Source organism: Trachemys scripta, chromosome 1, assembly GCF_013100865.1.
Source record: "Trachemys scripta elegans isolate TJP31775 chromosome 1, CAS_Tse_1.0, whole genome shotgun sequence".
In the NCBI taxonomy this organism is placed as follows: Eukaryota; Metazoa; Chordata; order Testudines; family Emydidae; genus Trachemys; species Trachemys scripta.
In genome coordinates, this window is record NC_048298.1 from 63083118 (window position 1) to 63095538 (window position 12421).

General features: G+C 40.9%; 1 protein-coding gene across 1 annotated transcript in view; it reads left to right on the top strand.

Annotated features, from left to right (window-relative positions):
* The window catches only part of RAP1B (RAP1B, member of RAS oncogene family), a 78056-nt gene that overhangs the window by 34776 nt on the left and 30859 nt on the right, over positions 1 to 12421 (top strand). The window contains exon 2 of the mRNA XM_034770980.1: positions 5207 to 5293. Coding sequence (XP_034626871.1) covers positions 5237 to 5293 — 57 coding nt within the window. The 5' untranslated portion in view covers positions 5207 to 5236. The remainder of the gene's footprint in view (positions 1 to 5206; positions 5294 to 12421) is intronic.

The following is a 12421-nucleotide window of genomic DNA, read 5'->3' on the forward strand; positions in this document are numbered from 1 at the left end:
GGATACTTAGGTTGGTTTGACATGATTTGTACTTGACATACATGCTCTTATAACCTTATTTTCTTGTAGGTGCTTACAAATTGCTTATTTGCTCACTTACCTTTCTGGGTACCAAAGTTAAGATGACTGGTCTATAATTCCCTTGATTGTCTTTATTCCCCTTTTTATAAATAGATACTATATTTGCCCTCTTCCGGTCATCTGGGATCTTTTCCATCCTCCATGTGTTCTCAAAGATAATCAGTAATAGCTCAGATCTTTTCGGCTAGTTCCTTAAGTATTCTAGGATGTATTTCATCAGGCCTTGCCGACTTGAAGACTTCTAACTTGTCTAAGTCATTCTTAATATGTTCTTTTCCTATTTTAGCCTTCGATCCTATCTCAGTTAAAATCAGTGTAAATATGTTGTCCAATCACTGTTAACTTTTTTGGTGAAAACTGAAACAAAAAAGGCATTTAACGCTTCAGCGATTGCTGCATTTTCGGTTGTCTTTCCCTTGTCATAGAGTAATGGGCCTACCTTGTCCTTGGTCTTCCTCTTGCTTCCCATGTTAATAAAGAGAAAAAAATGTTGCCCTTTATGTCCCTAGCTAGTTCAATCTCATTTTTTGCTTTGACCTTTCTAATTTTGTCCATACATGCTTGTTGGGTTTTTGTATTCATCCTTTGTATTTTGACTTGGTTTCCACTTTTGTTATGACTCCTTCTTGAGTTTCAGGATTTGAATTTGTTTATAGGTATTTACATGTCTAGAGTTTTTATAAATAATGGTAACATTTTTGGAAGGGATATTAAACTTTAATAGCTAGAGATTGGTTTAAGACTTGAAGCATAGCAACTTATTATGGGAAGCAGATTATCTCACATCTGCTTACTAAAGGGTTCTTACATATTCTGAAGCATCTGGAAATAGCCACTGTTAGAGACAGGATTTTTGACTATATGAATCTCAGGTGTGTTCTAGGATGCCAGTTCCTTTACAAGTGTACTTATTTTAGCTTTGACACCTGTTAGCACTTATCCAAAAAATAGCAAAACTTTCTCATCTCCTCTCTGGGGAAAAAAGAAAACGTATGCTGTCTTCACTGTCATTCCTTGTACCATACATTACTATTTTCTCATAGAAGTTATTACATAAATTCTTCTACACTAAAACTCATTAGTTCACCCAGAACAACTGTTTTTTTTTCTTACTTAATTGGCCTCTCAGAGTTGGTAAGACAACTCCCACCTGTTCATACTCTCTGTATGTGTGTGTGTGTATATATATCTCCTCAATATATGTTCCACTCTATATGCATCCGAAGAAGTGGGCTGCAGTCCACGAAAGCTTATGCTCTAATAAATTTGTTAGTCTCTAAGGTGCCACAAGTACTCTTGTTCTTTTTCCAGAACAATTGTTCACTTCCTAATTTGCAACATCCACTCTTTTTTTTTTTTTTTTTTTTTTTTTTTTTTTTTTTACAAACGTTGCTTTTAAAAAGCAGGGCTAGGACTTTGATTAATTAAAAACTAATTTATATTGTCATTCTAATTGTTCTATAGTCATTTTGTAAAAATAAAAACTGAATGAAACATTGCTATATAAATACTTTGACACATGGAGTACCATTTTGTACCTATAAAATGTGCTAACTAGCAATGTCCAATTCTGTGTACTTCCTATATTTTGATGTTTTACATTCAGAAACAAATTCTGGGCATTACTTCATCAAGTAAAGTTAAAATGACAATCCTACAGCTATAGTGTATACATGCTTGGTCAGATCAAAGTAATTCTTAAGTCTCTCATGTCTTGTGTATTTTTTGTCAGTATTACTTCTGTTATGCTGATGCTCTGTGGAGCAAGTGTACAATGGGAAATTTTATCTGGAGCGCAATTAAAACCTGGGTATTTGTCAAGCATCTGTAGGGTGACTGTCGTAATACCTCAGAGAGACAATGTGAGTGAGGTAATATCTTTTAGTGGATTAACTTCTGTTGGTGGAAGAGACAAGCTTTTTCAACATACAGAGCACAAAAGTTTCTCTTCCAAGTTGAAAAAGCTTGTCTCTTTCACCAACAGAAGTTGATCCACTAAAAGATATTACCTCACTCACACATTCTAATATCCTGGAATGAACACTGCCACAATAACAGTGTATGTAACTACATAGTCTTACTAACAATGATGGTACATGGTAGATAACTTGTATAGTATGAAATGAGGTTTTGGGGAGCATGGATAGACAGTATAGCAGCAAAGAGGTGAAGAACCATGGTAGTATTGATACAACTATTCCAAACACAAGCACAGCAATGGATGTTCGTGTAGTAGTCAATCGCCAGATCAGCCTATTAGTGAACTTCAAAAATGAGTATTATGTAATTTCCATGCCATCAGGCATCCATTTCCTGAAAAATGACATTGTGATTCCTCCCCCCCCCTCCCCCCAGGTCACAGGGCATTTTGACTGTGTGTGTGAAAGGAAGATCTTTTGTAGAACATCTTAATCTTGCTCTGACTGTTGTTGGAAGACATCTATAGATAATATATGCATTCCTGTTTAGAACTCCCTCAAGCTTTTAGAACACTGAGTAAGGGGAGGATAAAATTGTATCTGCTTTCTAAACTGTTATAACTACTAGTTGGAATGCTTCTTTTCTTCTCTCCCCCTCCCTCCTCCTCCAGGCAAGAAGTGAAAGCTAACTACTCTTAAAGATATTTCCTTTAGTCACACTAACTGGGGGTATGCCTAAAGCATTTTTACTAAATTGCGTCTCCAGACTTAGTGGAGGGTGGAGGCAAAATACTTTGGGTACAGAATAAAAAAAACACAGTGGTTATGTGCTACAGATTCCTCAGGACTGGACAGCAAAATTCCTAGATGGGTTTTCAAGGACTTTTTAATATGTGTTGCCATTTTCAACTAGTTTAGTTTAGAAGGCCTTTGGGGTGGGGCTTAAGGAGCTACGTGCACTCTGTGCTATAAAATATTACCCTCACGCTTCATGCGTAACAGTTTAAATATGGGTTATCGGAAGTTCCTATGTTAAGGGCAGCTTTCTGAACCAGAACTTTAGCATTCAAGGGATCTCTTCTGTACCCAATCCCATTCAATATTTTTATCAATAGTCTGGAAGTAAATATAAAATAGCTGCTGAATTTAAAATCTTGTGATATACAGACTGGTGGAGTCATAAATATTGATGACAGGGTAGTTGCAATGATTTGGATTACTTGGTAAGCTGGGCCTATTTGATCAAAGACAACTTACTATCGCCAAATGCAAGGTGATTAAATCTAGAAGTAAAAAATGAAGGCCATACTTGCAGAACTGAAGACTCTCTATCTTGGAGAGCAGTGACTGTGAAAAGGATTTAAGAACCATTAGTGGAGTAACAACTGAACATGAGCTCCCTGTGCAATGATTAGGGCCCTATCAAATTCACGGCCATGCAAAATGCGTCACAGACCGTGAAATCTGGTCTTTTGTGTGCTTTTCTTTTATAAAGATTTCTTGGGGGCGACCAGTGTTTCTCAAACTGGGGGTCCTGACCCAAAAAGCAGTTGCGGGGAGGGGGTTGCAAAGTTATTTTGGGGGGTGGTCACGGTATTGCCACCCTTATTTCTGCGCTGCCTTCGAAGTTGGGCAATCAGAGAGCGGCGGCTTTTGGCCAGGCACCCAACTCTGAACGCAGCACCCCACCAGCAGCAGCACAGAGGTAAGGGTAGCAGTATCGCAACCCCTCCCTACAATAACCTTGCAACACTACATCCCCCAACTCCTTTTTGGATCAGGATCCCCTGCAGTTACAACACCATGAAATTTCAGATTTAAATAGCTGAAATAATGAAATTTACAATTTTTAAAATCCTATGACCATGAAACTGAATGGACCATGAATTTGGTAGGACCCTAGCAATGCAGTAGCAAAACAGGCTAATGTGGTCCTTGGATGTATAAGTAGGGAAGTAGTTAAAAGTAACCTTCCTTATTCCTATTGTCTCTGCATATGGTAATGGTGAGAGAGATCCTAAATATTGAATCTAATTCTGGTGTCAACATTTTTTATAAGGATGTTGAAAAACTGGAGAGGGTGCAGAGAAGAACCACATTTTTTAAGGGCTGAAAAAAGTCTTACAGTGAGAGACTGAAGATGCTCAGTCTGTTTAGCTCCTCCCAAAAAAAAAAAAAAAATAAGGAGGTGACTTGATTATGGTGGGCAGGTACCCTCACAGAGAGAAAATACCAGGTACTAGAGGGCTGCTTTATTTATCAGAAAGGTATAACAAGACCAATATCTAAAGTTAAAGACAGACAAATTCAAATTAGAAGTAAGGTACCAATTTTTGATTAATCATTGGAACAAACTGCCATGGGAAGTTATTTGGTTCACAGGAGTAACTGGATGAAATTCTGTGGCTTGTGTTGTACAGGATCAGACTAAATGATCTAATGGTCCCTTCTGACTTAGTCTGTGAATAGTGTCCCATATGTATATGTGCCTCAGTTAATGGAAAGCCTGTGTGTAGGGTAAAGAAAATTGCTGGCTACTTTCAAATACTTAGGAGAGAATCTAACTGTTCAGTAAATCAGTGGACACAATGGTGGAGACCTTGGGCAAGATAAAGACATTCTAACCCTAGGCAGTGCAGTAAAAGCTACAAGCTGTTTTGCAGAGTGGAAAAACTAGTTATTGATATATATACTTGTACTCACAAGGCTGAAATATTTTGTAATGGATCTTACTGCATGCAGAGATACATAGTGTAATCCTTTGGTATTGAACTAGAAACAGTGTGTTTTTTTTTAAAAAAGGTATAACTTTAACTGTTCTGGCAGCGAGGAAAGTATTCTGGAGGCATCCTTTTTTAAGTTGGTGGATAAGTAGAATTACTACTATTAATAGTAATTCTGAGTACAGGTTATGACTGCCAGTTAGGGTCTGTAGTTTCCATGTTGTATAGTAAATCAAGAGGCAGCTTGCTTAGATTATGCCTGCCTTAGTTCATGTAGTGGTAGGTATCCTGGAGTTATCAGCCATATAAAATTAGTGTTAAAATTAGTTTTTTCAAATAGTGAACATCACTAGAGTGAACACTATAGGTAAATAGCTATAGGTACAGTTACAATACATTAACACTCTAATATACTTAAGTTCATGTAATGCGGTTGTCCTTTAGTAGAAATTTGGGATCTCATTTTTTTATTGTGTATTTTAGGTATCAAGGGGGTGACTTAACACTTTCATCATGCGTGAATACAAGCTAGTTGTTCTTGGCTCAGGAGGTGTTGGAAAGTCTGCTCTGGTAAGTAGTATTCCTTTAACTACTGTAACTAATAGATCTCTTTTGAAGCAGTTTAGACATTTTTTTCTACTGACTTGCCTTATTTTTAGTTAGTAGGTAGGTGTACTTTCATGCACACTTCCATATGTGCATGGAAACTAATAACTTGAGTGTGAATGGCTAGATATAGACACTTACCTCCCCATATTATATATGCAAACTTGGGCTTTGTGCCTGCACATTCAATATCGGGTGTCCATTGGTGTGCATGAATGTACACTTGCCAAACTGCTGGAAATCAGACCCTCAGTACTAAAAGGATGCTTAACTTAACCTTAGGAACACATTATTGCTGATCTCATCAATTTGAAGGTTAAGAAATATGTCTGAGATCTAAGTTTGACTTTATCCATGTCTGGTTTTGCTACTACCTCACAGTCATAGTGCTTCTCAGCCATAGGTCTCAATGTTTTGCAAAGGAAGGAAAGTGCATCCCTACTGCACTGGTGAGAAACTGAGGCTATCAAGGTGAAATAACTTATCAAAGATCACTCATATATTGGGGTCCGTTACAGGGGTGGAAGTGGAACAGATCCCGGTCAGGTCAGCTCCCAGTTCATTGGATGACTGTGCCAGCTACTGAGACAATGGTGGTGGGGGTTTTTTGTTTTGTTTTCCCCCACCCTGTATTTGCTTGGTTACATTCACCAGTATAGTGAGGATATATACTGCTCTGGAAAATGTACTGAGGAATTCATGCCTGATTGTGCACTGGTACCAAAGCCATTCCACCCACCACTCCATCTCATTACCACCATAGCTGAGCCTGCAGGGTTGGGCTCCTGCTCTCTCTTGGCTCTCACTGCTGCTGCCACCATTGAGCCTCATGAACCCAGGCGGAGGAAAGAGGATGCTTCTGTTCATTACTTTCTCTCCCCAGATGTGCAGAGAGTGGAGGAATGAAGGGAATTCTCCAGTGGTAGGGAAATGGAATATATTTCCCTGAAGGTGGGAGAAGGGGAAGTGTTGAAATAGTGATGGGATTCCCAAAGTGTTTGGGGGTAGGGAGGAGCAGGAGGGTTGCACAGAGGGTAAGTTAATGGACAGAGGAAGGAAGGTTTCAAATGTTTAACTAAATGTGATACTTAACCTGGCTAAGAAGGCACATTCTGAAGCTGGGCAAGACCACAAAAATTGCCTTTTGCCAGTCCACTCTATTCCTGGACTCTTAACTGAAAAAGTAACTTGGCCCTTGCCACAGACTGCATAACACCACTGATTTAGTCAGTGTTTTTGTTGCTGCAATTTCATTTGAATTACTAATTGGAGAAACATAATACATAATCTGTATGGTCAACAGTTCTAAGGGCAACAAATACAAAACAAAGTACAGCAAAGTTGAAACCGCATAACTTGGGTTACAGTACGTATACATACTGGTTTTGTAAAATTTAATCACTTAATTTTGCCCACATTTGCTCAGTTGTTACTACTTTTATCAGATTAAGTTTCTCCACTTCCTAACTTATTCTGGCCAACCATATTTCTGTAGTTAGTATGGATGTTGCAGCCATACTGTTTTAGCCGTAGTGGGAGAATGAGGCCATTTGCAGGGACTTCATTTGTTATGCATCTGAGTGTAGAAATTGTCCTGGTTTGCTCTCAGTTTGGGTTAAATAAATGTTATACAAGTGGGACAATGCAGAATATGTAAGTCTGCGGCAATATACAGTTTTGTAAAATGAGATTTGTCTCTATGAGCTGTGGCGCAAACGTAATATCTCTTGGATTTATGCCTGTCAATAAATGAAGTGATTGACTTTTTGTTGGTGAATCTATACATGCACTTAATTTGCCTAAAATGTTCTAATACTCCTAACTTTGAAGCCATTTTTAAACCAACTTTGTGAAGAAATTTTCATCTTCACGCTCCCATCAAATTAGATGCTCCGAAAAACTGTAGACCACCTTCTCCCACTGTGTACAGGAGGGTACGGTGCTTAACACTAACCACCACACCTTATGGCAAATTTCAGACTTTCAGGGTTCATACCCTGCCTGTCCTGTGACTGACTGATCCCTGTCAAGGATGGACATAGCCAGTGTCTTTGCTTCTGGGAGAGCCACATCCCAGAGAGGCCTCTGTGTGCAAGCGTTCTTTCTCCAGCACCTGCAAATCCAGGGATGTGCAGCTCAAGCTATATCTGCTAGGGTAGTCTATGTGGGTCACTTGAGACCTAGAGATGACGGTTACTCCCAGAGTGACACCAGATAAGCCAACATCAGCCAGTGCTCTTTCAAGTCAGGCACACGTTATACATTGGAATTGGGCGGTAGAAAGAGGGTGGAAAGGATGCCATCAGAGCTGGCACTAGTGACTAGCCAACCCCCTCAAAGTCACCAGCTGCCCAGGCAGCAAAACCAGCACCTGTCACTATAAAAGTGTCACTAAATCAAAGCCAGATATTCAAACATTGCTCCAGGCACTAAGGAAAATTACAAAGAAAGGACACACAACATTACTCCAAGGACAGAGCCTCTAGGTCCTCAATCAGAACTGGAATGGCATAGTGGAAAAAAGATCCCATGGTGACCTCTTTCCTGGTATTGTGACTGAGCCCAGTAAGGGCCTGAGATTTGTCCTGGAGGGATCCATATCACTTCTGGAGACATTCCATTTGCACTAGGCCTCGGTGGCCATCGTAGCTGACAAATGGGCATTGAACATCTCCCAAGGCTACCCTATACCTTTCCACTCCTTAACCCTGTACCCTTCTCACAAGAGCCTGTTACAATTAGAAATGGTGTCATTGCTTTGTCTGGGAGCTCTGAGAGGTACCTATGAAGTACAGGGGAAGAGGCTTCTACTCAAATATTTCCTTGTCTCAGCGAAAAAGGGGGTTCTCTGTCCTGTCCTAGAGCTGAGAGACTCAAATACTTACACATCTCAGATTCAGAATGGAAATGCTTGTCTCTATCAGTGTGTCTCTTCCAGATCAATATTGGTTCAAGGACAGATCTCAGCTGGAGATGGCAGCAAACCTAGCCTGTTCTTTCAACTGGGTTTTTTAGTGAACTAAGAAAAATAAGCCTTTAGCCTGTTACAGATAAGACTGAATGCTGATCGATTCCAGGGCAGTGAGTGTACCTTGCCAAAGATGGTCTTGTGAATGCATTAGCTATTACTCTAGATAAAAGTAAACCCAACAATGATTGTAGATGTGTTTGGGGCTGCTAAGCCATGTGTCAGCATGCTCATACATAATGTTGCTTGCTAGACTTCACCTATGGCAGTGGTCACCAACCGGTTGATCCTAGAGTATCTCCCAGTTGATCACGATCTCCGGCGGTGCAGCGTGGCTGCCACTAAGGCAGACTCGCTGCCTACCCTGGTCCCACGCCACTCCTGGAAATGGCCACCACAGCCCAGGGGGGAGGAGCAGGGGCAGGGGTCTCCCTCCGTGCTCTGCTCCTGCCTGCAAGTACCATCCATACAGCTCCCATTGGCCGAGAGAGCTGGGGGGGCGGTGCTTGAAGAGGGACACACACACACACACCATGAAACACTATACACTCTATAAGGAGAGTGATCAGTTAAGGTGAGCTTTTATCAGCAGGAGACAAAAAAACAACTGTTTGTAGTGGTAATGAAAATGGCCCATTTCCAGCAATTGACAAGGAGATATGAGGAACTGTAGGGGGGGAAATAGTTTTACTTTGTGTAATGGCCCATCCACTACCAGTCTTTGTTCAAGCCTAATTTAATGGTGTCCAATTTGTAAATTAATTCCAATTCAGCAGTTTCTCATTGGAGTCTGTTTTTGAAGTTTTTTGTTGGAAAATTGCGACTTTTACGTCTGTAATTGAGTGGCCAGGGACATTGAAGTGTTCTCCAACTGGTTTTTGAATGTTATAATTCTTGACGTCTGATTTGTGTGCATTTATTCTTTTACATAGAGACTGTCCGGTTTGGCCAATGTACATGGCAGAGGGGCTGGCACATGATGGCATATATCACATTGCCAACTCTGTCCACATATCTATTCAGGGGATACCATCATAGGGACCTAACCACATCAGCCACACTATCAGAGGCTCATTCACCTGCACATCTATCAATGTGATACATGCCATCATGTGCCAGCAATGCCCCTCTGCCATGTATATGCTTATTTTCCTCTCCCCCCTCCCCCCCCAGTTTCTCACATCTGTCAATTGCTGGAAATGGGCCATTTTCATTACCACTACAAACAGTGTTTTTTTTCCTCTCCTGCTGATAAAAGCTCACCTTAACTGATCACTCTCCTTATAGTGTGTATAGTAACACCCGTTGTTTCATGTTCTCTGTGTATATACATATACATACATACACATATCTTCCTACTGTATTTTCCACTACATGCATCCGATGAAGTAGGCTGTAGCCCACAAAAGCTTATGCTCAAATAAATTTGTTAGTCTCTAAGGTGCCACAAGTACTCCTGTTCTTTTTGCGGATACAGACTAACACGGCTGCTACTCTGTCCAGGTGGGCTCCCTGTCATATTTTTCAATCTGCATATGCAAGGGAACTGGTCCCCAGAAGGCCTGGGACTCCACATCAGTGTCTTGGAGCTCTAAACCATCAGGCTAATCTGCATAGCTTTCCTGCCTATTTTTCAAAAATCCACCATGCAGATTCTGGCTGTCAACATGCAAGGAAGCGTACACTTCTTCCCTTATGTCTGGAAGCTATCTAGCTCCTAGCATGATGCCACCAAAACAGAATAACTGGACAGCTTTTCACCTCCTGGGAGTCAGCAACAACCTGGCAGATTTCCTGAACAGACAATCTGTTACTACTCAAGTGGTCACTGTAGAGATCAGTCATAGCGCCAATATTCCTGTGTAGGCAGATCCTGGTGGTATACTTGTTCAGCACTAGGTGTCAGAATTCTTGTTCAGAGGAGGTGTGAGGCTGCGGTCATTACTTGACACCTTCTTTCTGTAATAGTCACAAGATCTTCTATATGTCTTTCCATCAGTTTCCAGGGTAAAGTCTAAATCAAATGACACAACCACAGTCATGCTTATACTTCCCTACTGGTAGAGTTTCGTTTGACAGATCTACAACTATCAACAGGTTCAGCAAACTGTCTCACTCACAGACTGCCCGGATCTAATCTCACAGCACTGTGGCCAGATACTCCATCCAGACCTGAAGTCAGTGCCCCCGTCAGTGAGGTTGTTTGCTGAATACCGCAAACCATGACTGCTGCCTACATATCCTAAGATGAAAAACGTTCTATGATAAAAAAGCATCCCAACATAGACTGGGTCCAGACCAAACCTCGATAAGATTCTGTACTACCTATTGCACGTAAAACAGACAGTCTTCCATTAAGTTTTGCTAAGGTCAGGAACTTCAGCTTCCCATGCTCTCTTTTCTCACCTAATGGTATCTGTTTCTCAAAGACCTATTGCATGCTTACCCACCAGAGACCCTCTTCCCACCAGGAACCTCAACAAAGTCTTCCTTGGACTCATGGAGCCTCCCTCTGAATCTCTTTTGGAATGTTCTTTTGAAGGCTGTTCTAGTGGCTATCACTTTAGTCAGAAAAGTGAGCAAACTTGAAGCACTTATGGCTGAAACTCCCCATGCGACATTCCAGAGGACCGGTATAAGGTAGCACTAAGTTCTCATTTATCTATCACACTCTACATCAGGAGAAAAAATTGTGCGCCCATTCAGTGTTTTCAGGACTTTATGCTATTATGTTGACAAGACTAAACCGTTCAGACTGTCCCTATCTATTTCTGGCTTTAGCTATGTATTTAGGCCATCTCTTCACAGAGACTACTGAAATAGATAACACGGGTCACGTATTCCTAGCTGGCTACTACACCTCTCCCATCGAACATTAAGGCTCACTCCACCAAAGCTCAAGTGGCATCCTTCTGCTTCAGAAATGTGCTGACCGAAATCTGCAAAGCTCTCTCCTTGACATGGAGTAACTCACTGACTGTCAAGCATTAGGCTTTGGACCTGGCTAAGTTCAGGAGAGCAGTTCTGAAATCACTTTTTGACTGACACAGCTGGTACTCCTCACTGCTACCATCATGAGCAGGATACTGCTTGTTACCCATCTACAGTGGGATCTACACTGATACATTCAGGAAGAAGAGACCTGCTACTTCCCTACAGTAATTGTGGTTCTTCAAGATTGTCAGTGCAGATTCCGCCCCCCCTTCCCCCAATCCACGTTCCATCTCCACTTTAGGAGTCTTCAGCTATCAATCTCACACGTAAGGGATTCTACTTTATCACAGCTGGAGGAAAAAACCTGTAGGACCAAGGGTGGGACACAATGATGGATCTGCTTTCTGGAGTTGCAGGCCACCGGTAGATTGCTCTTTGGGGCAGCAATTACTTGCAAGCAAGTTTTGTTCTGTCAAACTCTGCCATTCACAAAATCATTTGCTGAAAAATATTTAGGTTTTACATAGCTCTTTTCACCCGAATATCAGAGCAAACGTCATTATCCCCATTTTACAGATGGGGAAACTGAGTTAGAGAGGGGAAGATCAGTAAAAGTCAAAGTAGAACCGAGGTCTCCAGATTCCTGTAAATTGGACTGTTTCAGATGTGACCCCCTTCTTGGTAGGGAGACATGCACATTTATGTTCAAGTTCTAGGTAAAAAATGATTACTAACGGTGGCTTCATCTTGCTAGCAAGTCTAAACTCAGTCAAGATCTAATATCTGAATGTTCTGACATTGTCGTTGCATACTTTAATACAGGTGTTTGACACTTTTAAAAATCCATCCTGAAGTGCTTATAGTCTTTATTTCCCAAACTATTGGAAGTTGAATTTCCCCTCCAGGGAAATCAGTTGTTCATGCAGCATCTTGTCCACTGTCAGCCAAAGTTAATAAACTTGATATGAAAATGAGTAATACAATTGATACTTTGGCTTTTCAATTTAAAATAAAGCTGTTGCAGAATCTTCAGTCTCCTGCATCAGAGCACCACAGAATTTAGGTCTAGCATCCCCTGCATTATGTGGGTCTCAAACCTAGAAAGCAAAGCAATGAGATGAGATTGAGAAGAACATAGAGTAAAAGAAAATGAACAGACAATGTAATGGAGACAAGATTATGCAGGAAAT